The 25,710-nt window shown below is 46.1% G+C and overlaps 2 protein-coding genes across 2 annotated transcripts in view; both read right to left on the bottom strand.

Annotated features, from left to right (window-relative positions):
- ZNF619 (zinc finger protein 619) overlaps positions 1 to 19,479 on the bottom strand; it is a 48,363-nt gene extending 28,884 nt beyond the window's left edge. The window contains 9 exon segments of the mRNA XM_068559168.1: positions 613 to 686; positions 2,881 to 2,958; positions 3,859 to 4,192; positions 8,746 to 8,908; positions 8,910 to 10,176; positions 13,580 to 13,693; positions 14,648 to 14,774; positions 18,649 to 18,727; positions 19,285 to 19,479. Coding sequence (XP_068415269.1) covers positions 613 to 686; positions 2,881 to 2,958; positions 3,859 to 4,192; positions 8,746 to 8,908; positions 8,910 to 10,176; positions 13,580 to 13,693; positions 14,648 to 14,774; positions 18,649 to 18,669 — 2,178 coding nt within the window. The 5' untranslated portion in view covers positions 18,670 to 18,727; positions 19,285 to 19,479.
- Positions 19,480 to 21,936: 2,457 nt separating this feature from the next.
- RPL14 (ribosomal protein L14) lies at positions 21,937 to 25,391 on the bottom strand. The gene is made up of 6 exons (XM_068557894.1): positions 25,327 to 25,391; positions 24,714 to 24,815; positions 24,027 to 24,121; positions 22,645 to 22,744; positions 22,492 to 22,545; positions 21,937 to 22,278 (listed from the first exon to the last, which is right to left on the bottom strand). The coding sequence occupies exons 1-6, from the start codon at positions 25,327 to 25,329 to the stop codon at positions 21,997 to 21,999; spliced, it is 636 nt and encodes a 211-aa protein (XP_068413995.1). The 5' UTR covers positions 25,330 to 25,391; the 3' UTR covers positions 21,937 to 21,996.
- Between the last annotated feature and the right edge of the window lie 319 nt (positions 25,392 to 25,710).

Raw genomic sequence — 25,710 nt, 5'->3', positions numbered from 1 at the left:
GTCGAGATGGCAAAGTAAAAGGAATCATGTTTTTTAAATGCTGAGGAAAAACTTGCACTTCGTATCTAGATGGAGTCAAAGGGAACAGATTTATCCTCCTGCCTGAATCAAAATAAGACAAATTACATAAAACAATGGTTTTCAAGATACTGGGTATCAGGCAATGAAGGACACCAATTCCTGAGAGATGGGAAGCAGAGAGGTGAGCCCCAGAATTCTACAAAGACACTACTAGAATTGCTTTATCCAAGCAAAGACTTTTTCAATCTTGTGGACAGAAGTGAAAAGGGTCTTCCTTGTATGCTGTGATGCAGATTTCCACTTTTTAGTGCATTTCCATTTTTCAGCCCAAACTGCCAAATCTATCCCAATCAATCCCCCACACTCACTTGTTTTTTCCATCCTGATTATGTCTTAGTTTGGGAATTCTCATTTCTCCACTCCCCTTAACTCCTCCCCTTCTCCAAACACACCCGGCAATGACAGATGCACAACGGAAGCCACAGGCCTGGACCTGCATCTGGATGCAGAGCTGACACCTGCTCTCTTGACATCAAAAGGGTGAGAGGGCAGGGAAGGGGAACCACAGAGGCTGAAAGGATGCTCGCTCACCGGGCGCCAGGTGATCTGGAGCATGGCAGGCGTCTCTGCTTCGCACACTGCCCTCCAGGTCCTGAGATGTGACACTGAAAGGAAAATACAGAGGCACGGGTAAGAGTGATGCTGCCTCGCACCCTGCAAATACCTTCTGTCCGCCTCGGCCCCTTTCCATTCCGCTACCCCGTCACCACAAAGGCAAAGGGTTTGGAGAACCCGGTACGACACCCGGGGAAAGCGAATCTGTTACCCGGACACCGGCACCCGCATCCCAGGAAGCCACTAACCCCGCGCGGTGCAAGCGAAGAGAAAGCATGGGACTGCAGCCGGCCTCTGGGAAAGCTTCCAACAGGTTCAGTGGCAAGTGCGTTAACCGTCTCGCCTCCTCTCTAGGAACCTGGTAAGTTTCCCATCTCTGTGGTTCCCTATCGCAGCTGCAGCCGTCCTGTCCGTACTTTGGGAGACGGCAAAGGACAGAGCTGCTGGCCGGAGGCTCGGATCCTGCAGCGCCCCCATTCGGTAGCTCCTCCGGGGGATGTAGTCTGGCTGGCTCAAGCCACAGAATGGTTTCAACCCTGGGAATTACCCAGGGTTCTCTGGCGTTCACTACTTCTGGTTGCCCTTCCAGGCACTGAGGGGACCATTGCTCCACACGTGCCCAAGAGGCCTGGGTTCTGTAGCTACACCAATGTGGGAGGATTGGAAATTGGAAGAGTGGAGCCCATCACTTCAACAGCCAGATGTGTATGGGTTGAGAGCAAAGAGCACCTGGTCCAAAAACCTGGCCGGTGTACCACTTACTAGCTGTGGGACCAGCAGCAAATTGCCTTGCCTGTTTCATTGTTAAATGGGTATGATGGTGGTACCAACCACAAAGGGCTGTTGAAGGTTAATAATTAAATGAATTCATGGATTGGCAAAGTGTTTACAGTAGTGCCTGGCACGTAATAAGTGCTTATAAGTTTGTGTTGTTTTTAGAGATACAAGTGCTGCTTGGGCTCCAATGTGTGACACAGTGTAGGGAAACAGCTATTAACATTTAGCCTTAGAGCCCTTTCCCACCGTATACCCAGATGTGTGTTCCAGGCCCAACCTGGAGAAATTCAGTGCTTCTACCCAGAAAGGTTTTAATTACAAAGGCATCTTCAGTTAGTTCAACTACATGACAGAGGGCCTGGATGGTAACAGGAATGGCTTCTCTTCTGTGACCACAGGTGCTACAGTATCCAGAGACTTTTCCTCTGCTGTCTCAAATGCCCAATGATGGGGGCCTTTCACGCACCGTGTAACCAGAGTCTCCTGCACTTAGGCATCTGCTGCACATTGCTCCAGCCCAGCTCCCTTTTGTAACTACACATATAAATAGATATTGAAACCAAACAGAATCATCTAGACAGCAACTGCAATCCAAAAGGAAGAACTAGTATGTTTTTAAATACATTAAACAAATGTATTACTTTGTTGCAATCAATTCATATTCATTAATTAAACTTCCTTGCACTAGTCACTTAAATGGTCTTTATATAATAGCTAAGATTTATGGGAGCTTAATAGGTGCTAGAAACTGTGCTAAGGCTTTATAAGCATCATCACTTTTCATTTTCACTTGAGATTGGTACTGTTACGTTCCTCACTTTACAACTGAGGAAACGGAAGCCAAAGAGGTTTAGAAGTAATCCAAGACCACACAGCTAGAAAAGCCCATTAACCAATACCCATGCAGTTTCTCCTGGGAGCTGGAAAGCATTTTAAACACCATGGAAACATGACACAGAATTCTCTGGCTCCACACCCCACAGCCTCTGCTGCACTACTCAGTCCTCCTTTATTTCCCCAATAATTGTCTGAACTGCCTAATGTCATCGGTTTTGCAGTCCTCCTCCTGCCCCTCCTAGATTCATGCTCTACTCATCTAGCATTCCCAGGGTGTCTTCCAAATTCTTCTAAGTTCCATGGCCTCCAAGGACAGGTGCGAACTACTGGCACAGGAGACCTGCCTGTTGGTAGACTTCATCTGTAGAAACTGATGTGGATTTCTGGCAGGTGCTTCCACCTCATGCAATTAAATGGATCTTCTGAAAATCATGTCCTCTCTGTAGCCAAAGGTATCTCCCACTGGGGATAATCTCATCTCACCTCAAACCACTTTTCCCCAAACACACCCTCACCCGCACAGACACACATCCACAGCTGCCTGGCAAAGGGGAACCCAAGTCAGGCCCGAGTCTGGCGTAGACGTCTCTGAGAGCTGATCTAAGAAAAGCTGTCAGGAAGCCAGCTCACCTGGGACCACGCTGTCTGAAGCATGGCTGCCGTCCCCTGGCTTCCTGCACTGCTCTCTGATTTGGGAAGAGGAAGAGTCTCAGATCTAAGGAGAAAAGAGCTCCAAGTGAAACTGCCCCTCTCTCGCAGCCCGTATGTGCATTACTCCCCTTCACATCTCTCACCACCATCCCTGGACTCCCTTAACTCTTAGGACAATGACTGCCCTATCACTCCATGGTAGCCTGGCCCCTCCCCTCACCCACAGAGTTATAACTGCTCCATCCACTTGCTGGCAAGGCACAAGGCTTCTCAAAATATGCCACAACACTACATTATCCAGAACTGAGTCTCGGCTAGAGGAGAATCCTGGCCTCAGTGACTGCTTGGGTTGGAACAGAAAATTTTTACTGAATATGTCCAGTGACCCTGACCAGTGACAAAGATTCTGTCCTCGACCAGACTCTTGGCAGGCTCCTCTGAGCCCTTTCTCCGCTAGCCTTCAAACCCTGGCCTATGAAGACATGAACAAGACATTAACATCATCTCTAGCAGTTCAAGACCACATCCCTAGGATGACCCTACCCCCTCTTAGAGGGTCTGCTTGAGAAAATTCAAGGTTGTCTAAAGAATGTAGTGCTTGTTCCACCCAACTCCTAAAGATAGGGCCTCTGTCTCCCAGTCTCTGTGGGAGGGGGTAGGAGCCTAACTTCCATAAGCGCCAGTTAGCAAACCCAGACGGGTTTCACTTGACCTCCCTGTTTTACTGAGTCTCCACTCGCCCCCTCTCTACTCTCTCATTCTCCCTTTCAAAGACCGGATCACTTCTGTACAAGCCGATAGCTGAGTTCAGTTCACCCTGGACACTTTGACACGATGACCAAGAGAGGTCTCCTCTGGAGAGAAAGAGGGCACCTGGACCGAGAGGGGCTACAGCACAAAATGCAGGTGGAGGCTTGGCAGCGGGTCAAAACAGGATAAAGAGATGCTCAAGTAGACCGGTGGGTGATGCTGGGCGCACGGCCGCTCGGACCGGCGGGAAGCAGGCGACGCCGACATCTCCAGCCGCCAACAAAGAAGGCGGGCACAGAAAGCCCTTCGGAGGAAGACGAACGAACCCGCCACCGCGGGCAGGGGCGCGGGACTCCTCGGCCAGGCTCTTCCAGGTCAAGGCTCTCAAGCCAGCCAAGACCACGAATGCGCCGAGCCACCTCGCCTCTGAGACTGGGCTCACCCCGGCGGACGTCCAGCACAAGCGTCCACTCTCCCGCCGGATGGCGAGCTCCCCCAGCCAGCGCCGAGCCGGAAAGACGGCGGGAGCCCACCATCCGCTCTAGGAAGCCCGGAGGTTTCCTCTCGGTGGTGCCGGTCCAGGGCGCTCACGTGACCCTCCCGCTTCGCCTGGCCCTATCTTCGCAAGTTGGAGATGGCCAGTGGCGGCAGCGACGTTTTTGTGGCAACCCTGCCTGCCTAGATCTCAGCGGCTGGCTGCAGATGGGGCCGCAGCAAGGCTGGTGCAACTGTGATCGAAAAGCGGGGATTCTTGGCCTCCAGGATGTGACATCATATATGGAAACAAATGTTTGTATCTCTTCTTAATCCCTCCCTATTCCTAGGACACAGACCAAGAGTGGACTGGTAAAGATTAACCTAACAGTCTGAAGTTGGCTCAATCGCTGTTCCTTCTAACTTGTTAACAAGGCAAAATTTCACATACTAAGTGCTAACTTTCCCGGAGAAGGCTAGAAACTAGAGAATTAGCTCGATTTCACACTATAAATGCTGAGGACTGTCAGCGGAGCGCATTACAATTTAAACTGAACTGTAGGAGCAGACAGAGGTCTGCCTCACAGCTTGCCTAATCTCTGTTATGTGTAGGGTACAGGGAGTGTACAGAATGAGATCTCCCTGAAGGTGCTGCTTAGAAGTCTCAGCTTGGCGGGATGAGGGCAGGGGCGGGGGCAGTTAAGGGAGAAGCAGGGAATACCCTGCTGGAGGCTTATTCCTTCCAGAGGTGTGGCAGTGGTAGCTAGATTAAGGGAGAAATCATGCAGCCACATTGTTTTTCTGATCAACAACCCAGCTTCCACTTTGGAGTGACTGTGAACAGAGAAGGAAAAGCGGGAGAACTATAACCAGAAATGAACTAGATGGAGAGCTATAACCAGGCAGCCAGCCTTGCCACTGCTGGGTCCACTACACACATACACCCCAAAGTGAAAGGCCCAAGAGCCACAGAGATTCACCCTCACTCAACCCATAGCCAGAAGTACCTGTCTACCCCAAACACAGAGCACAGAGGAAATCAGAGGGGTTATCACTTTACATAACCCCACCAGCAAATCTACCCCCAAACCAGCCAGTCACAAGCCAACAACAAACGAAAGTCTGAATGCACAGACGGAGCTTACTGTGAGCCAGGAAATGTTAATGGAGGATGATCAACACATCCAATGGAAGACTATCAAAGATAAATTGCCCAAAGATTCCAAGCAGTAGGGAAAAAAATATCCTGAAGTTATCTTCGTTGCCAGGAGACATGGAGCAATAGAAATGAGGGAAGATTGTAATCGAAGAAGTCAGCAACAAATACCTTTTGGATATTTGCCCCCTTACCACAGGGTGGGGCCCCAGCAGCCTCATTACACTGTATGAACCACCCCCCAACCCCCCACCAGAGGAGAGTAGGCCAGAAGTGAACACCGAAACTGGGCAATTCAGACTCTCTCTCCTAGGAATTTGGAATTAAGTCTGGGAGAGTCTCAATTCAGGCTGGCCCCTGGAGTGGAGTTGTGAACTGTGGGACCTGTGGCAACTTCTGCCTTGTGCCTGGGGATGAAGAAAACAGGAATTCAAAGAGGGGAGAGGAGATGGGAAGTGAGGAGCCTGCTGACGCTGAGCCCGACTGTGCCGCCTGTGGTTCTGATTGCTTGGGTTTCCAGCCTCCGGACCTCCCGGCTGCAGTCTTGCCCTTGGGTGTCAGGATGCACACAGGAGTCCTTATAATAAATTAAGTATATTTTAGTTAATTCAAGTAGGTCTCTGCTATTCTGAAACAGAGTCCTACATAACGTACTAAGCCAAGCCACTGGTAAAGGCAAAAGTCTCAAAACTGAATAACTCAGGTAAAATGACACCCACATACCTTTCTAGATGGAAGCAGGCAGTCCTCATGCAAATTGCAGGGCGCGGGGCGGTCAGCTGGTTATATTATTTCACTTTCAGAGAAAAAAGAAACTCTTGAAAGAACACTAAGTTATTTTTATTTATTTTATTTATTTACTTTTGGCTGCATTGGGTCTTCATTGCTGCACACAGGCTTTCTCTAGTTGCGGTGAGGGGGTGCTACTCTTCATTGCGCTGTGCGGGTTTCTCAGCCCGGTGACTTCTCTTGTTGTGGAGCACGGGCTCTAGGCACGCAGCCTCAGTAGTTGTGCGCACAGGCTTAGTTGCTCCGCGGCATGTGGGATCTTCCCGGACCAGGGCTCGAACCCGTGTTCCCTGCATTGGCAGGCAGATTCTTAACCACTGCACCACCAGGGAAGCCCCAGAACACTAAGTTATGTGTGAGTTTATTTTTACACGTGTCCTTTCTGTGAGCTACATTATGGCCCTTTTCAAAAAAACTCCTGAGTATCTAATTAAGTGCCAGACACCTGGCAATGCTGGTCCCTGCATCAGAAAGGACGGCACGTCGCTCACCTTTCAGCACCTAGTAGGTGCTGTGGAGGCTGTGTAATAACATTCAATTAAAAACAGGAAAAAACTCTAAATGCCTGTTGAATTAATGAATAAAGGAGGAAATAAATGAGAAAATAAAAGTCACCAAAGTCAGAAACCCATAAATCTCTTGGCTGTGAGCACTCAAAAGCCACTTTCAGCCCAGAGCAGATCTGTTTACTTTTCCCTCACTCCTTGCTTTCTTCTCATGGTATAATCTGCTCCCTTCCAAACTATATTTAGAAGTTCCCCTTTTCTGAAGTCTGGCTAGTTTAGAGTCTCTCACCCCCACCCTTCCTTGCTATAATCCTCCCAGGTGCCCTGAGCCCCTTCCTGTTTAATGGTGTTTTGGGAAAATAAATAGGACAAAATTTATATAGTTACACACACATATATACACACATATTACATATAAATATATATATGTTTTTGACACACACACATATATATGTGTGCATGTGTCAGAAATACGTATGATAAAGAAACCACAGTTATTGTCATTTTCCTATATTTTGACTGCTTAACAATGATTCTGGATGAGGCATCTTTGCATATTCTGGAAGCTCTGACCACAGCTGGGTAAGTAAGTTTGGTTTCTGCCTTTTAGTCCCCTGAATTCTATGTATTGCACAAACTTTATCAAGGAATGAAAATAAAGAAAATATCCTTAACATCCTGCCAACCTTTTAAATTTCTCCCTGTGCTGAGGGAACTTTTTGGGGTAATAGGACTTTTCTGTATCTTGGTTACACATATGTATTCATTTGTCAAAACTCACCAAACTGTATACTTTAAAAGGGTGAATTTTACTGTCTATAAAGTATATCTCAATAAGCCTGACCAAAACCAAAACCAAAACCAAAACTGCCTTTCTTTGCCCTCCCTTACAGACTTAATTTTATGGTGTTATAATGACAATGTATGTATCCTTTTCTTAGTACTTACCCCCATGCAATTATTTAAAGTACCCTTCCATGTCACTACATTTTCCTGAAGCAGTGATTCTGAGAAAGGTCAGGGCCTCTAACCACTGGATGGACAGTGTGGCCAAGCCAGTGAGATCATAACATCTGGTAAGATTAGCGTCCTTTAAACTCTTCTCTTTGATGTTACCAAAGTCGTTCATTAGGAAATTAATTCAAAAGCACCACCCCTCACAAATGAATGATAGGGGACGTGGAGTAGGTGTGATAACAGGCTGAGGCACGTATGGTAACTGATCAGGAATGAGCTCTCTTCTAAGGCAGGAGCTACAGCAAGTCACTGTTGGGTTTCTCTTCTCCTTCCCTCTGGCGTTCCCCAGTGTGATGCCAACAGCATCACCCCATGTATAATTTAGATATACACCCAGGCACCTGCCCTCAATTGCACAAGCCCAAGTCACTTTTTGTACCTACATAGTTGAGTGGGCACTAAAAGTAAACAATGATATGGATGGGAACAGCAAAGAAACCCAAACAGAAAAAGCACATCCCCTTTCAATCATATTCTTGTCACTGATTATTTCCTTGCACTATAGCTTAGTTACACAAGATCCTCATAATGGTCATTATCAAGGTAATAGAAAATCCAAGGCTCAGATTCCCCACAATGAAATTTGCTACTGGCCCCACCAAACGGGCCTCCTTAAATCCTGAAGGTAATCATTGGATACTTTTTCTGATTACTTCCTCCCAGAGACTTTGCGTTTTCCCTACTTGTTGAATTACGATGGCCCATCTCATTGTAATGCCATCCCCCTAAAGCCCAAAATGTTCTGCCAACTCTTCCAACTCTAGTAGCCCCAGAAGGCAGGAGCAGACTGATGGTAGGCCAAAACTGGGCATGATAAAGAGCAAATACTACAGGGAATTCCCTGGTGGGCTAGTGGTTAGGATTCCCAGCTTTCACTGCTGTGGCCCGGGTTCAATCCCTGGTCAGGGAACTGAGATCCTGCAAACTGCAAGGCATGGCCCAAAAAAAAATACTACCGTTTGCTACCCGGGGGATAGAAGAGGGTAATCAAACACGGTCCTTAAGCATGAAACTTAAATGGAGCTGGGAAAACAATAATGATTTACTTATGGAAGACCAGAAGAGTATCATTAAAGACATGACCAGGAGCCCACAGGAAAGTCTGCTACCTTAGGGACAATGGAGTTGAGAACATGAGGGAGCTCATGGGGAATGAGATAAAGGGTTCAGGCTATGAGGGGATGACTTCCCAGGAGAAGCAAGATCCTGGAAGAAATGCATGATTTGGACAGGTGAAGACTTGGCCATTTCAGATGAGGGGAGCAGCACAAAGAGAGGCACAGAGAGAGGAAGCAGCACTGCATGTGGAGAAGACGGGAGACCTTGGCATGGCTGGGGCAGGGCTCGCATGTTGGGGAGGTGGAGGGGAGAGGACTGAAGTGGGGCAGTGGGGCTTAACCAGGGATGGCCCTGTAACTTGGGCAGGTGTCTTCCTAGTATGCAGTTTCTGATGCTGAATGAAACTTGCGCTCCATTTGAAAGATTTCCCGCACACCTTACACTTGTAAGGTTTCTCCCCAGTGTGAACTCGCTGGTGCTGAACCAGGGTGATTTTCTGATTGAACGCCTTCCCACACTCCTGGCATTCAAAAGGTTTCTCCCCAGTGTGGATTCTCTGATGTATTATAAAGCGTGAGCTACAGCTGAAAGTTTTCCAACATTCATGACACTTATAGAGTTTTTCCCCAGTGTGGAACCGCTGGTGCTGGAGAAATACTGAACTCCGGCGGAAAGCCTTGCCGCACTCTTTACATTCGTAAGGTTTCTCCCCAGTGTGGATTCTCTGATGCTGAATCAGGACTGAATTTGAGCTGAAGCTTTTCCCACACTCCTTACATTCGTATGGCTTCTCCCCAGTGTGGATTCGCTCATGGACGACACAGTCATAGCTACACCGAAAGGCCTTCCCACATTCCTTACATTTAAAGGGTTTCTCCCCAGTGTGGATTCGATGATGCTGGATAAGTTTTGAGTTGTAGCTGAAGGTTTTCCCACAGTCCCTACATTCATAGGGTTTCTCTCCCCCATGGAGTTTCTGATGCTGAAGGAGGTGGGAGTTTTGACTGAAGGCTTGTCCACATTCCTCGCACGGGTACGGTTTCTCCCCAGTGTGGATTTTCTGGTGCCGTGACAGTTTTGAGTTATATCTGAAGGCTTTCCCACATTCTTTGCATTTGTAGGGCTTCTCATCCGTGTGAATTCTCTGATGCTGGTGAAGGTCTGAATGTTGGTTGAAATATCTGCCACACTCACATTTATAAAATACCTGTTCTCTAGGGAGGCCCTGCTTTGCAATGAGATGTGTGTGGACACCACATCTTCCTTCCAGTTGTCTGGCTATCTCTTCTCTTTCAACAGTGGAAGATGTATGATCCTGGACTGGCAAATCTGTGAAATCGCCATTCTTTGAGTTTGTTTTCTTCCCCATGTCATACAGCTTCAGCTTCTCTAAGCTGTTCTCAAAGTGAGGGTGCTGGGGAACATCCACCAGCTGTACCTCCATTATCGGTCTGTGTGACTCTGGTCCTTTAGAAATGCTCAGCTCTGGAGTTTGCCCTCCATTCTCAGTCTTGGTTTTACCACCTAGCATGATAAAAAGAAAACATAATATAACTGAATCACATTGCTGTACACCTGAAACTAACACAACATTGTTAATCAACTATACTCCAATATAAAGTAAAAATTAAAATAAATAAATAAATACACACACACTCACACACACACACAGAAAGTGAAGGGATGGAAAAAGATATTCCATGCAAATGGAAACAAAAAGAAAGCTGGAGTAGCAATACTCATACCAGCTGGAGTAGCAATACTCATACCAGACAGAATAGAGTTTAAAACAAAGACTGTAACAAAAAAACAAAGAAGGGCATTACATAAAGATAAAGGTATCAAAGAAAAACAAAAGGAAAAGAAAAAAGAAAACATAACAGTCACTTATTTATGCTAGAAGGAGAAAGGGATTAAGCAGTACTAGCTTGCCCGGGACAAATGTACTTTTTGGAGGGAGACATAGCCTCCTGATGGTGCCCTGAAGGAACAGTTAAAAATATTGGAGGTGGAGAAGGAAAGCAATGCCATTAAGACAACAAAACTAGTGCAGACAGCAGAAACTGTTAATGGAGACGAATGGAAGAAGAAAAATGGGAATGGGGTGGAGAAATTGCTGGAATGGAAAGGAATTAAGAAAAGTAGAGGGAGGGAATTCCCTGGTGGTTCAGTAGTTAGGACTCAGCGCTTACACTGCTGTGGGCCTGGGTTCAATCCCTAGTTGGGGAACTAAGATCCTGCAAGCCGCACAGAGCAGCCAAAAAAAAAGGGAAAGCAGAAGGAGCTGAGGTAGAGGAAGGAGATCTCTGAACTACAGCAAAGAGAGCTGGGTAAGCAGCTCTCATGCCACACAGCGTCCAGAGGGCTGGGAGATGCTGTCCGCAACAGTGGATCTCAAGGCCCTGTCAAGGCAAGAAACTGTCCAAATGCTTTAGAGTATTCTGTAATCTTTAAAGAGATGTGCTCTATAGCAAGTCTGACTGGGGAAAAAACGGTTTGTAACACTGCCAGTTGTGAGGGGTTCATAAAAGGACCGCAATTTCAAAACCTATGTGCTGTCCCCTGGGAGAGAGACTTACCCACGAAAGGAAAAAAGACATGGCTAGTCAAGACCCTTCTAGGACTGGAGATGGCAACTGGCGGGCAAGGGGGACCCACACTCTCACTGGTGGCACTACAACAGGGAAGCTGTTTTTGCCTTTTCAGGCACCAAAGATATGACAAGTGAAACTTCTAGCTTAGTGTTTCTTGAGTTATTTTGACCATGACTCACTCAGTACACACATGCCTCCACACAAAAATGTATACACTCGTACAAAACTGAAACAGAAACAAAAGTTTCGCAGAATGATACCCTTAATAAGAGTGATGAACATATGACAGATTTTATACAAGTTTGGTCTATTTTATTTAAGCCTAGCACAGTCTAGTCTAATTTTTAAATGCTGAGCACAACTCAGTGAGGAGTTGCAACCCAGAATTTTAAAAACACAGTTCAAGATTCTCAAGAACAGTGGTCCTCAAAGTGTGGTTCCAGGACCATCATTATCTGGGAGCTTGTTAGAAATTCAGATTCTCAGGCCCTACCCCAATCTGCCAAATCAGACTCTCTGGAGGTGGTGTCCAGCAGTCTGTGTTTTAACAAGCCCTGCAAGTGATTCTGATGCACACTAGGGTTTGAAACCCACTGATCTAGAAACTAAAAGAGGCAGTTGGAGGCTGTTTTTTAATGGTTTTAGGCTGCACTGTCTGATTAGGTGGTCACTAGCCACATGTGGCTATCAAAATTTAAATTAATTAAAATGGAATGAAATTAAAAATTCAGTTCCTCAGCTGCATTAGCCATATTTCAGGTGCTTATGTGGCTAATGGCTACCATATTGGAGAGTGCAGATACGTAACACTTCCATCCGGTAGAAAGCTTTACTGGACAATGCTGGTTTAAAGCTGTTGGCAGGCTAACTAAACAATGTGTAGCTGTGGCAAAGGGAGACACTGACAACTGCAGGTGGGTCCCTGGGAAAGGGTTTCATCAAGGTGACCTGAAGTGCTGGAGTCAACATAAAGGTACCGATGAAAACAGAGTGTGGGTGAATAATAAAGGGGCATTTGGTTTACAGAGGTTCTGAATAGCATTAGCGATTGAGAGAGTATAAGAACAGGGCCAATTGAATGAGAAAGGCTATACACCAGATCTCTGGATGGTTCTTTACACTTATTTCAATTCAATATCTTTCAAAAAAGGAAACCACTCATTCCCAATCATGGTTTCTGCAAACCAACCAATACTTCACATTAATAGAATGAAAGAAGAGAATCGTATGATCATCTCGATAGATATAGAAAAAGCATTTCGCAAAATTCAACATCCATACACGATAAAAACTCTTAACAAATTAGGCATAGAAGGAACGTATCTCAACATAATAAATGCCATAAATGACATGCCCACAGCTAACATCATACTCAAGGGTGAAACGCTGAAAGCTTTTCCTCTAAGATCAGGAACAAGACAAGGGTGCCCACTCTCACCACTCCTATTCAATACAATACTGGAAATCCTAGCTAGAGAAAACAGGCAAGAAAAAGAAATAAAAGGTACCAGAAATGGAAAGGAAGAAATAAAATTGTCTCTCTTTGCAGATAACATGATTTTCTATATAGAAAATTCTAAAGACTCAACAAAAAACTGTTAGATCTAATCAATGAATTCAGTAAAGCTGCAGGATATAAAATTAACATACAAAAATCTGAATAATTTCTATACACTAACAATGAGTTTTATGAGAAATAAAGAAATTGATCCCATTTATAACAGCATCAAAAACAATAAAATACTCAGGAACAAATTTAACCAAGGGGGTGAAATATATCTACTCGGAAAACTACAAGATATTGAGGGAAAAAAAAAAATCAAAGAAGACACAAATAAATGGAAAGATATCCCGTTTTCATGAATTGGAAGAACTAATATTGTTAAAATGTCAATACAACCAAAAGTCATCTAGAGATTCAATGCAATCCCTATCAAGATGCCAATAGTATTTTTTACAGAAGTAGAAAAAACACTCCCCAAAATAAACAGGCTTTCTTCCAAAAGCTAATTTATAACTTAGTGTTCAGGAATTCATAAACATTCCGTTCTCCTGTACAGTTTCACACACACCCATATAAAATATTCTTACAGAAACAAGTTCTTACTATATTCTGTTTATATTCTTAAGTTGACCAACAGAAACCTATTTTCACTACAAAAGGTTTGAAATCCTTTAGTTTTACAAAGAAAAATGACAGAAAATGAAATGTTTGGACTCGTTTTTTCCAGTTTGGGTCTGAAGCTCCAGCAAGGGAACCTTTTTCATGTTAAATCATTAAAAGACCGAAGGAGGCAAAGCTGAAGAGGAACATGGTAGGTTCTCCTGCTTACCTGTGCAGACACCTCTCACCTCTCTCCTGATGGGTGTCCAGGGATCCAGGCCCCCTGGTGCTTCCCCTCGCTCCAGCTGGAATATCAGATCTGGTTTGGGCAACGGAAATGCCGCTGAAGGAGAAAGAAAAGGAACAGGAAGCTGAGGAGAGTCTACTCTGACCCCTCTCAGCCCACCCTCTGCTTTGCCAGGTGGAAAAAGAAGTGATGTCCTAGGAGATGAAGTGAGGCCAGTATGGAGAGACTCTGGGGTGTAAGGAGGGCTCAAATTGTTTTGCTCAGGAGGAAGTTTATTCTGGCTCTGAGAACAAAGAAAGTTCCCACTGTCATTGGAAGTGTGTATGGGGGGGCCCCAGGAGACTCTCACACGGAGGAGACGGGGCCAGAGTCTCCTCCAGGGAATTGAAAGAGTGAAGGAACAAACATGGAACCTTCTCAGTGCTCTGTGCCCAGAGCAAAGCCCCTCCCAGGAGAGTTCCCACAGGGAAAGAGGGGAAGTCTTTTTTTGGCCACACCTTGCAGCTTGTGGGAATCTTAGTTCCCCAACCAGGGGCTGAACCCGAGCCCTCGGCAGTAAAAGCGTAGAGTCCTAACCACTGGACCGCCAGGGAATTCCCGAGAAGTCTCGTTTAAAACCAAAGTGGCGACTTCCCTGGTGGTCCAGTAGCTAAGACTCCATGCTCCCAATGCAGGGGGCCCGGGTTCGGTCCTTGCTCAGGGAACTAGATCCCACATGCTGCAACTAAGAGTTCACATGCCACAACTAAAGATTTCACATGCAACTAAAGATCACGCATGCTGCAACTAAAGATCCTGCATGCCACAACTGAAGATCTCGCACGCTGCAACTAAGACCTGGCACAGCCCAATAAATAATAATTAAAACAAGAAACAAAAACCAAAGTAAACCCAGATCTTTCTCCAGCAGCTACTCCTACAACTGGGGATTGGGGCGCTCAGCTCATGGAGCATCAATCCTGATAATATTAGAGATCCCAGATCCATTAAGGAGGAAGCCAGGAGCCCACAATGGCAAAAGCTGAGTTTTAGGAAGGAAGGAGGACTCACCCAAGGAAGTTACGTTTGCATAATTCTCCAGCATCACCTCCCTGTACAGGGTCCTCTGCGCAGAGTCCAGGCTGGCCCATTGGTTCTGGGTGAAGTACATGGCCACGTCCTCAAAGCTCACTGATTCCTGAAACAACAGGTTCCTGCTCAAGCCCTGGATGGGGCAGAGGGAGCGGCCTGAACTCCAGGGAAGGGAGGAATCTCCTGCAGTCCATGGCTCTGAACCCCAGGGAGGGTGTGTACTGGAAAGAAGAGCCACGCAGCACCCCAGTCAGGCACAGCCCTCAGCCAGCATCCCCATTTTCAATGTGCTTGCCTCTGGGGCCCCACTACTGTCATCCCAAGCACACAGTGCAGCACCTACTGTTGTCTGCCTGGTGATCACAGCAACCCTGGGTCTGGTTCCATGGGCTGGGTCCATCTTTCTGGCATGTTTTCTAAAATGACCACAGCAGGTATCTTTTGCCCAGCCTCCACCCATCCTGAAGCCCCCATCAGGGCCTCCCGCTCAGCTCCTCTCTGGACGGCCCCCTCCATATCTTTTAGTATAGACAGAGGGGCGATTCTTCCTCTTCCCAACATCTTGCCTTATCAGGAAGCTGTTTGTCCCATGAAGGCAATGTCACCTCCTCCTTTCCTAACACATCTGACTCCAGGGACAGAAAGGCAGTTTCCATTCTTCAACATGGACCTGTCCCTGATCACCTAAGCTCTGTCCGACCTGCCAACACTGTCCTCTTCACCAGGTGTGTCTCTTCCTGCCTCCCACTGGGGCCGTTTCCACCTTCCCAAGGGAGAAGGAAAGTCATAGCTTGTTTAGGCCGTTGTGCCTTGTCCCGTGCCAGTTACTTTCACATCAATTAGCTCAATCCTTAGAACACATCTGTGAAGTAAGAATTATTATTCCCATTTCTAGATGATGGGGATCAGTGATAGTAAGCACTTTCAAATAGACAAAAGTGAGTCCTCTTTATCTGAGTATTTATTACAAGGTTGAATAAGGAAGCAAACATTTCAAAATGAACTGACCACTTACATAAATTAGTCCTACTATAATATCTCTCCCTGAATCACACTGTCCCCTATCCCAGTCTGTCATGTCAACAACCGTCTCTTTGTGCTTAGTCCCTTATGGGTGGAGGAAATAACCAAAGAAGTATCGGAGGGTTGTAGCCATCATTGTAAAGACTGGTTCAGACAAGAACCATCGCTGGATGCTAAATCTAGGCGGAAATTTTGCTGAGGAGCAGGATATGTGCATGCTCTTAAATGTTTCCCAACAGAATTTATCAGTTGAAAGGGGAAAATAATAGCCATACAGTGAAGAAGTCAGAGAGCACCTTGACCAGGAAATCTAAACATGGCTAGTGTGACTGATGAACTGGATTTCTAATTTTAATTCATTTTAATTTAAATAGGCACCTGTAGCTAGTGGCTCCCTTACTGAACAGTGGAGAGAACAGACACTTTGCTGATCCTGAATGTTAATATTCTGTCTTTACTTCCTTGAGAGTCAACCGCTGAGACCATGGTCCTGACCTTCTTCCTTCACATTATGGCTTCCACCCTCCTCTCCTCTCTAATTATCGATGCGTCCTTCGTTCTTTGTTCTCTGCAACATTCAGCTTCTCAACATCCAGCTCCATCTCTCATCACTCTGCTTTGGTCCTTTGCTAGTACTTCCTCCTTCTCCGTTATTAAATCAACAGCGTTGTAGATTCCTCTATGTGGGAAGCAGATAAGAGCAGCACAGCATAATGGCTAACAGCACAGACTTTAGAGCTGTGGTTCTCAACGGGGGGCGGGGCGGGGGGAGATACTGTGCCCAACAGGGAATATGTGGCAATGCCCGGAGATGGTTTTAGTTGTCACAACTGTCGGGTGGTGGCGATGCTACTGGCACCTAGTGGGTAGAGGCCAGGGACAGATGTTACTGTGGGGGACACAGGAGGGTCCCCCACAGCAAAGGGTTACCTGGCCCAAAATGTCAACAGTGCTGAGGTTGACAAACCCTGCTCTAGAGCCAGACTCCCTAGGTTCAAATCCCATCTCTATAGCCATTAGCTGTATGAACTTGGATGAGACACTTAACTTTTTGTGCCTCAGTTTCTTCATTTGGAAAACTGGGACAACAGCAGTACCTAGCTTATGGGGCTCTTGTAAGGATGGAATGAATTAATATGTGTAAAGCAAACATCACCTGGCATATGATGTTATATAAATCTCAGCACTTATTATAACCACAGATGAGATTAGGGGAACTTCCTAAAAGATTCCAAATAACAAATGTTTCTCATAGAGACTGGAGCAAAGGCTGACAGTTATATCTATCTATATATCTATCTATCTATCTCACTTCTGAGAGGTCCTAAAAGAGAGCAACTCAGCTGAGAGGTTTGAGTTTTTAGCATCTCTTCTAGCCGGAATGCACATGACAGCTGGAAATCAAGCGGCCACCTTGGATCATGAAGTAACCTTGGGCATGAGAGCCAGTGCTAGGACAGTGGAGCAAAAAGACGGAAAGAACGTGGAGGACTTTCCTGGTGGCGCAGTGGTTAAGAATCCACCTGCCAATGCAGGGGACACAGGTTCGAGCCCTGGTCTGGGAAGATCCCTCCTGCCGCGGAGCAACTAAGCCCGTGCGCCACAACTACTGAGCCTGCGCTCTAGAGCCCGCGAGCCACAACTACTGAGCCTACGTGCCACAACTACTGAAGCCCGCGTGCCTAGAGCCCGTGCTCTGCAACAAGAAAAGCCAGCGCAATGAGAAGCCCGCGCACCGCAACAAAGAGTAGTCCCCGCTCACTGCAACTAGAGAAAGCCCGCACGCAGTAACGAAGACCCAACACCGCCAAAAATAATTAAATAATTAATTTTAAAATGAAAGTAATTTATTAAAAAAAGAAAGGACCTTGATGTGTGATGACAGTGGAGCTGCCACACTAGCTCTACACTGCCTCTCCCAGACTTCTTTGCTGTGAGAGAGAAGCTTCTATCTTGTTTAAGCCACTGTCACTTGGGGTTCTCTTAGTGGAACATAATCCCCCATGACTACTATAGTCCAGGCAAAGCACTTGGAGAGAACAGACTGTCCCAAAAGATGTTTAAACATTTCCTGACACAGAACTAATGTTGGCTTAAGTGCTGAAACAGAAGTGGATGGTCCAGTGTCCAGAAAAATGAACCAAATATACATTGCTCTTAAGTTTCTGGGATGGACCCTTCTCATTATATGATACATCCATTACATGATATACCCAGCTTTCTCATTACATGATGTAGGACTCTGGAGAAAACTTTACTGAAATTATCCTGTACCACTAAGAAAACTCTGGAGGGAAAACTTCCTCCAATGCTGCATGAATTTGTGCCAACAATGGATACAGCCTCTTACACAGGTTAAGCTGCAGTCTTTGCAATGGGCTAGAGGCACTGGCTTCAGCTCCAAACTCAGCATTCCTCCAAGAATTCACCTCCTTCATCAATCCACACCCTCCAATGCTCCCAGTTTGGGCTTCATTGTACCCTGACTCCGTGGTCTGCAGAGTAAACTCCTCCTGTGGGTGTGCCTGTTTAATCTTAGGAGGCAGCCTTCCTCTGTGTATTGTCACGCAGGCTAGCACTCCCCAAATTTTAACTTGTCCATTAATTCCCCAGATATTGTACAAATGTAGCTTCTGATTCAGGAGATCTGAGATTCTGCCTTTCTAATGAGCCCCCTAGTGAGACCAAAGCTGCTCATCGGTGCACCGTACTTGCAGTTTGCATGGACGTAGATTCTCAGTTTCTAGGAGAATTTCTTGGCTGGTGCTCCCCTCTTTCCCAACCTGATCCTCCCAAGTTTATCCTACTCTCCCTCATCAACTGCCCTAACACACTCCTTTGCCATACTCTGATGGATGCAAAGCTAAGCACAGGACTGTTCAAGGCAGGCTACGGGTCCTGTAAAGCGCTTTCATATCTGTTTTGAATATGGAAAGCTGGAAGAAAGCTCAGCTCACCTGGGACCATGTCTGGAGCATGGCTGATGACCCCTGGCTTCACGCGGTGCCCTGTTTGGAAAAGCAAGAACCTGCAGAGCTAAAAGGAGAAAGAACCACAATGAGACTGACCCTGTCTTGTTTCCCACACTTGCCACCTCTTCCTCCCTCAGTCTCCTTGCCACTATCCTTGGAAACATACTCTTAGGACACTGTGGATGGCCTCACTGCACCCTCGTTAGGGATTCATTGTGCGCTGCAACTGCTCCTTTGTACACTCTACAAATTTGCCTGGTGAGGATGGAAATTCCTAGAAAGAATCTCTGAAGTCAAGGACTGCAGTGTATTCATGGCTTTTAAGAAAATCCCTGACCCACTGTGAATGGGTTACTAAGTAGTCTGCACTGAATGCTTCTACTGATCATGAATGGCAAAGACTCTAAACAAGCTTCTGAAGAGAAAGTAGGGTAAAGGGGGGTCCGTGGACCTCTGCACCGGCTGCAGAAAAAAATGCAAGGGGTGTTCTGACCCCGGGAGGAAAAGGTAAGACGCTCAACGTCCCAGTGGGCGATGGGGACCAGAGACCACATCCACATCTTAACACTCCACCCTGGGAAGCAGGCGACCCCAAACGTCACCTGACCCCACCCTGAGTACCGCGAATCAGAGGAGATCCAGCCGGCTCTTCGAGGCAGGAAGGTCTATGGCGCCTCTCCGGCAGAGGGCTGGGACCAGGCTCGTGGCGCCCCGAGGGCCCCTCCGCGGCGAGTGCCAGGCCCTGACGCCCGAGCTCCGGGATGGGGAGGGCTGGGCTACTGGGGAGCAGGGTCGCGGAATCCCCAGCCGCTCCCTGAGTGCCGGCAGCCCAGCCGAACAGAGCCAAAGCGGAAGCGCTCCAGGCCGGCGCCCTGGGCGCCTCTCTAGGAAGCCGGGAGGCTGGCCCTTCTCCATGGTTCCCCCAAGCCAGAACCCAGACTACTGCTCCCTCACTGGCTCTTCCCTATGGCTGCTCACCCCAAGTTGACGATCACTTCCTCAAGGACAGTTACCACGTTGTACTTCTTGTGATGCTTCGAGTTCTGGCGCTAAGGTTTGCTAGCAGCAGCTTAACCTAATGAATGTAAAGCCCCATTCTCCCGCTTAGTGGCTGATGGCCTGGACTGTGACCTAAAATCATGAAGTCTGGGGCCTGACTATCCAGGTTCAAATCCTGTCTCCACCATTTATTCATTGTATGGCCTTGTGCGAATTACTAACCTTTTCCTCAGTTTTTCAGTTGAGAATGGTAATAGTTTCAAACTCATAAATTCCATGGATTAACTGACTCAGTCAATTCATGCAAAGCACTTATAACAACTTCTGGTTCTAAACTATCACATAGATACAGGCTGTAATACTGTGATTTAAATACATATTTGGGGAATTCCCTGGTGGTCCAGTGGTTAAGACTCCCCGCTTCCACTGCAGGGGGCGCAGGTTCATCCCTGGTTGGGGAACCAAGATCCCGCATGCCACATGGCCAAAGAATTAAAAAATTAAACAAATTAAAAAAAAAAAAAAGAAATACACATTTGGTCTTCACTTCTTTGTGACACAAGAAGTTTCTAAAATCCTTGGAGTCTCCGGAGTAGTGAGACTGCCTTTGTGTCTTCTGATACGTCGGTAGCTGGGGGCTCCTAACTTCGAGGTGACAGTTGGGGGCGCCTGGTCACCAGAGGAATCCACCAGGGGATTGGGGCCACGTGGCCCCACCGCCTGGAGCAGAGAGGGGCTGGAGATCCAGCTAATCACCAATGGCCAATGATTTAACAAACGTGCCTACCTAATGAACCTCAATAAAAACTCTCAAGGGATGGGGGGCTCAGAGAGCTTCCAGGATGAATACATGAAAGTGCTGGCAGGGTGCTAAGCTAGTGAGGGCACAGCAGCTGTATGCCCCTTCCCCCCACACCTTGACCCATGCACTTCCACTTGGCTGTTCCCTAGTTTTATCTTTTGTGACAAACTGGTAACGAAGTATTTCTCAGTTCTGCAATGAGCCTTAGCTCTAATAAACCGTTAAACCTAAGGAGGGAGTCATGGGAACTCCAATTTTCAGCTGCACAGTGAGAAGTACAGGATGCCTGGGACTTGCAATTGATGTCTGAAGTCGGGGCAGACCCCTTAACCTGAGGCTCACCTGGGTAGTTAAGGGTCAGAATTGAACTGAAGTGTGGAGAGTTAGAGAAATGGTGTGGGGGAAAAAACAAAACAAAAAACCCCATACATTCGCTATCAGATGGCTGTGAGTAAAAACTCATAAGCGCACAATAAAAATACTTTGACAAGTAAGCATTCAAAAGTTTATTACTCATGAACGCTACCTGGAATACTATAGAATGCAGTTCATGAAACTAAAAAAAAAAAAAAAAAAATTAATCCAAGAAGAAAAGGTGGGACAGAAGCACCAGTGGTAAACCAAGACACTAGTAGAAGACATCACTTATTTACATTAATATGAAGACTACCAAATGGCATCACCACTGCCACTTTGTTTTGGACTCTTGTCAAGGTAAGGAATACTGCCAAGCTTGACACCACCTGACCTTCCCACTCTTGTTCCCTTGTTTCATTCAGTTCAACAGCACACGATCTGAATCTCAGGTATCATTCCATTTAAAAACACCCTATGGCTTCCTACACCCCACCTGCCCAACACAGACCCAAGCTGGCTTCCGGGTCCAGTGGCCTCTGGCCAGTCCTCTATATTCCTAAGGTTCATACCACCCTTCCCCTGATGTACATCATCTTTCTTTTGGCTGGAAGCTGAAGATTCCACTTTAGACAACCCCCTCAGCCAAGGACAGGTAACCCAAAACTGCCTGTATTTCCTCTATCACAGAAACTATTACACTGTATCACCTGCCTATTAATACCACCAAGCAAAAATGAGCTGTCCTCCTTGTCCTAGTGAGGCTCAGAAGCCAGCTTTTGATTAGAAATGATTGGGAACCAGAAACTTTAAGGAACCAATGTATAATGTATTTGTTTTCCTAGTTTATTTTTATAAGAAAATTTACTAAATTCCAGCATCAAAAGCAGCTGGGATTTTACTTATTTATGGGAAATATATTTGTACAAGGGAAAAAAATTAACCCAGTGGTCTAATTATCATGATTTCCCATGAGAACATTACTTATGACTTTGTGTGATGACTTTGAATCTGGGCAGAGTGGGACTAAGGAACTGATTCTCCAGTGACGACGTTAACAACCCTACCATCAATCTGCCTCCTAATCCCGGCCCCAGTAACAGACTTTAATCCATATATTAGATTTGCCAACATGTCAAAAAGAACCTTTATTCTGTTTATAACAGCCTCTTATGCTCTCATGCTTTCTTGCCAGATGCCTTTGGAGCAGGTGCTTTCTGGGCTGGAGCTTTCTGACCCTTCTGAGCTTTTGGAGGAGGTGCAGCCTTCTGGCCTGCAGTTTTCTGGGCAGGAACCTTCTGGGCTGGAGCCTTCTTACCCGTAGCAGCCATCTTTTTTGCTGGAACCTTTGCAGCAGCTGCCGTAGCTGCCCCCTTAGCAGCAAGTGCTTTCTTGGGAGAAGCCTTCAGGAGAGCTGCCTTTTGAAGTTTCTTAACTTCAAGCTTGATTAGTCTGTTCCTCTGAAAAATTTCAAGAGAAATGTTTATCATATATGCATACAAAACACATATCTATCTTATATGTATGGAATATGTATGTATAGAAGACAACCCTTATGATGTCTAAGACTCCTATGAAGTCAACTTTGGTCTATAAGCTTAGGCAAGCAGAATTAACCAGACAAACAAGTTTAGGGTTGGAATACAACAATCCTGAATTAATTAAAAACTTACCATTTTCCTTGCCTTCATGACTTTATAACGATCAAAATCTGTCATCTTGGCTTTCTGTCAAAAAAAAAAAAAAAAAAAAAAAAAAATCCCTGTCATACCACCTTGTAATCCTCCCCAGGAAAGGTCCAAGTTCAAATGACTCTAAATCATTACCTTTTCTCTGGCTTCAATCTTCTTGGCCCACCTTGTGGCTGCCCACTTTGCATTGATATCTGCCTTCTCCCAGGCTTCTCGGACATACTTCTGGCGGGCACTAGACAGAGCCAAGACCATAGATTAAGAAATCATCTTTGGGACATTCCTGGTGGCCCAGTGGCTAAGACTCCGTGCTCCCAATGCAGGGGACCCAGGTTCGATTCTTGCTCAGGGAACTAGATCCCACACGCACGCCGCAGCTAACACCCGGTGCAGCCAAAAAATAAAATAAATAAACAAACAGATATCATCTTTGAAGCCACAGAGATCCAAGGACAGCTTTTCGTCCTCTGAAAAGGCACAATTTATACCCCTCAAATTAAAAAAGCATAAGGAAAATGCCAAAAGAACCCTTCTCATTTTTTCTACTTCCAGCTCTAGTTGTCTCCATAGAAAACACACCACCTGACACAATGTATCAGTATCTTTTACTTGTTTGAACGGTGTTCACTAAGCCAGAATGTCTTATAATCTCAAACACACAATTTTAATAAAAATATGCAAACCATTCCACTTTCTGGGTTTAAAAATCACCTGATCATGTATATAATATCACTCAAATAGTGGATGTGTAAAAAGCATTTTCCTTTTCATAAACAATGATGTAAAGTTAATCCTTATGCCTTATACTTTTATTTTGTACAATAACACTTATAAAGATGTGTTCAAACACCATAAAATGGAATTATAATCATTTTGAAATTCCTTTCAAATATCAAAACCCAGTATGCTTAGAAAATAAACTAGTAATATGTCACAGCACATGTTCCATTGCAAACAACTGTCACTTCACAGCAACACACCATAGTGTTTCACTTCTATAACCTAAATCACGTCAAGAATCACAGAATGACTGCCTTAATCCCTTATAAACAACTGGGAATACAACCTCTTTGTGGCTGTCATAAGGAGATGATGTACATTAAATACTTAATAGCCAACACATACAAAAAGCTCAACTAATGATAGAGTTGCAAGAGACAATTGCTATTTTTGTTCTGAAGCTAAAATGGACTAACATATGTTGGGGGAACCACACATATAGGGAGGCTTTTGTTGTGTAAAACGTGAAAGAAAAGGGGACAAGAGAAAAAGGATGGGAAATCTGGATAAAGGGAAAGCCAGAGAACTACGGGACCGCAGGGCATTTTAGAAGTAAATAATGCCTGTCCACTTCTACGATGTAAATCCCTCTCCTAAATTGCTCTCACTTTCACACTGCTTACTATGTTCTCAAGAGAAAAACAACAAAATAGCAAAAACATTTTTAAATTAAACTAAGCAAACTTTTGCTAGCATTAACAAAACTAGGGGAGGGGTGACGGTTGGTGGATAGTTACCTGTGTGGGAATTTGAGGATGAAGTCAGTGAGCTGCATGCATTTGAAAGGCATAGCCTGTCTCCTTACTTGAGTGCAAGGTCCATCCACCAAAGCCTAGAAGACGTAAAACCAAGGAACTCAGTCTAAAAATATAACAGCATTCAAAATGCAGACATTCTATATATTAGTCCTTTCAGAATCATCAAATTCTTATATTTAAATGCTTTTTTTAAAGGTTAAAAAGACTTAGCAACAGTAGCACAACATAAAACCCAACTACATATAATTTAAAGTCTTTAACCCTTGCATTCCCAACAAATAACTTTATGATTATTCACAGCCTTTGGTCAATCCCTTAGTTGTGGTGCTCAAACAGTGACAATAGCAAATAACGGCTTTCTATGTGCCTGGCTTTGTTCTAAACTTGCTTTAAACATAATAACTGATTTAAACCTCACCTATTTAGCCCATAATTAGTTAAAAACTCTGCCTAGCTGAAGGAGCGGAAGTATTACTCAAACCCAGTAGTATGCGCCAATTCAAGTCTGTACTCCTAACCCCTATCTGCGCTGGCTGTTTCCTAAAATAAAGCTACCACCCGTGGTAATCCTATCCTAAGACAGCTGTTGGGACAATTACCATTATCATCTACACTGCATACCATCCACTGCCATGTGAAGCTGTGACGCTTTTCCTTTGCACTTACCCTGTTCTGATCAATAACATCTACAATCGCGACCAGCCTCCCGGCATGAGGCCCAAAGGAGACGTAGGCCACCCGGCCAACCTCCACGAAGCGCCTGAACACCTAAAATTGTGAGGTGGGGGAGAATAACTGATTAAATATACTCCCTAGTTTGCAAGGCTTTGCAGCTTAAAGGTAGTGTGGCTAAAAACAGGGAAAAAGAATGTTGAGGGTAACACGCCCAGGTGCCATGGAGCAACCTAGATGGACGAAATCCGCAGAGGCGGCGGCGGCGGCAAAAGCCAAGTTCCCGCTGGCCTCCAGGCCTATGGGGCCTGCACGGCCGGATCACCAGCCCCATCCCGGCTTGGCCCCGGTGGCCACCCCAGCGGTCCGGGGCAGGCGGCCGAAGCGCGCACGCGTGGCCCAGGCAGCGCCGGGCCTACCGGGCCCCACACGCGCTCGTCAAGCGCGCATCCGGAAAGCTCCCAACTCCATGTCCTGCCCACCCGAGGACCCTCACCGCGCGCTACCTAAGACCCACTGGGCGCCATTCCGCGCCTCCACTCCCCAACCCAAGCAGAGATGGAACGGCATGGCGGGCAGGCCCGGAGCCCACGACTCGGACACTCACCATATTGGCGGCGTTCGGCGAAAAGGAAGAAAACCCCCCCAACCGTGCGCATGTGTAGAAAGCCGCCCCGCCCCTGCGATGAACGAGACGCCGACGTGGGCACCGATTGGTTGGGACGTTCGCCCGTACGCGCACGCATGCTCACTGGGAAAACAAGCCGGAGGCTGCTGGAGCGTGCCGAAGCCGCGCTCCTTTTCCCTGACTGGAATCGCGGGATTGGCTTAGTTGATACCGCGGGTAATTTGTAGGAAGGTTGTCTCTTAGGGCTTGAGGGTGAAGGCGCAGAAGCTGTGCTTTCCACTGTGACTCTGTCCTCATTCCTTTCGACTTTCTATTTTAACGTTCTTCCATCTTTCCTTCCGCTACTTAGTACGTTCTCTCCCG

The sequence above is a fragment of the Eschrichtius robustus genome, chromosome 12 (assembly GCF_028021215.1).
Source record: "Eschrichtius robustus isolate mEscRob2 chromosome 12, mEscRob2.pri, whole genome shotgun sequence".
NCBI lineage: Eukaryota > Metazoa > Chordata > Mammalia > Artiodactyla > Eschrichtiidae > Eschrichtius > Eschrichtius robustus.
This window is presented reverse-complemented; position numbering and strand designations above follow the sequence as displayed.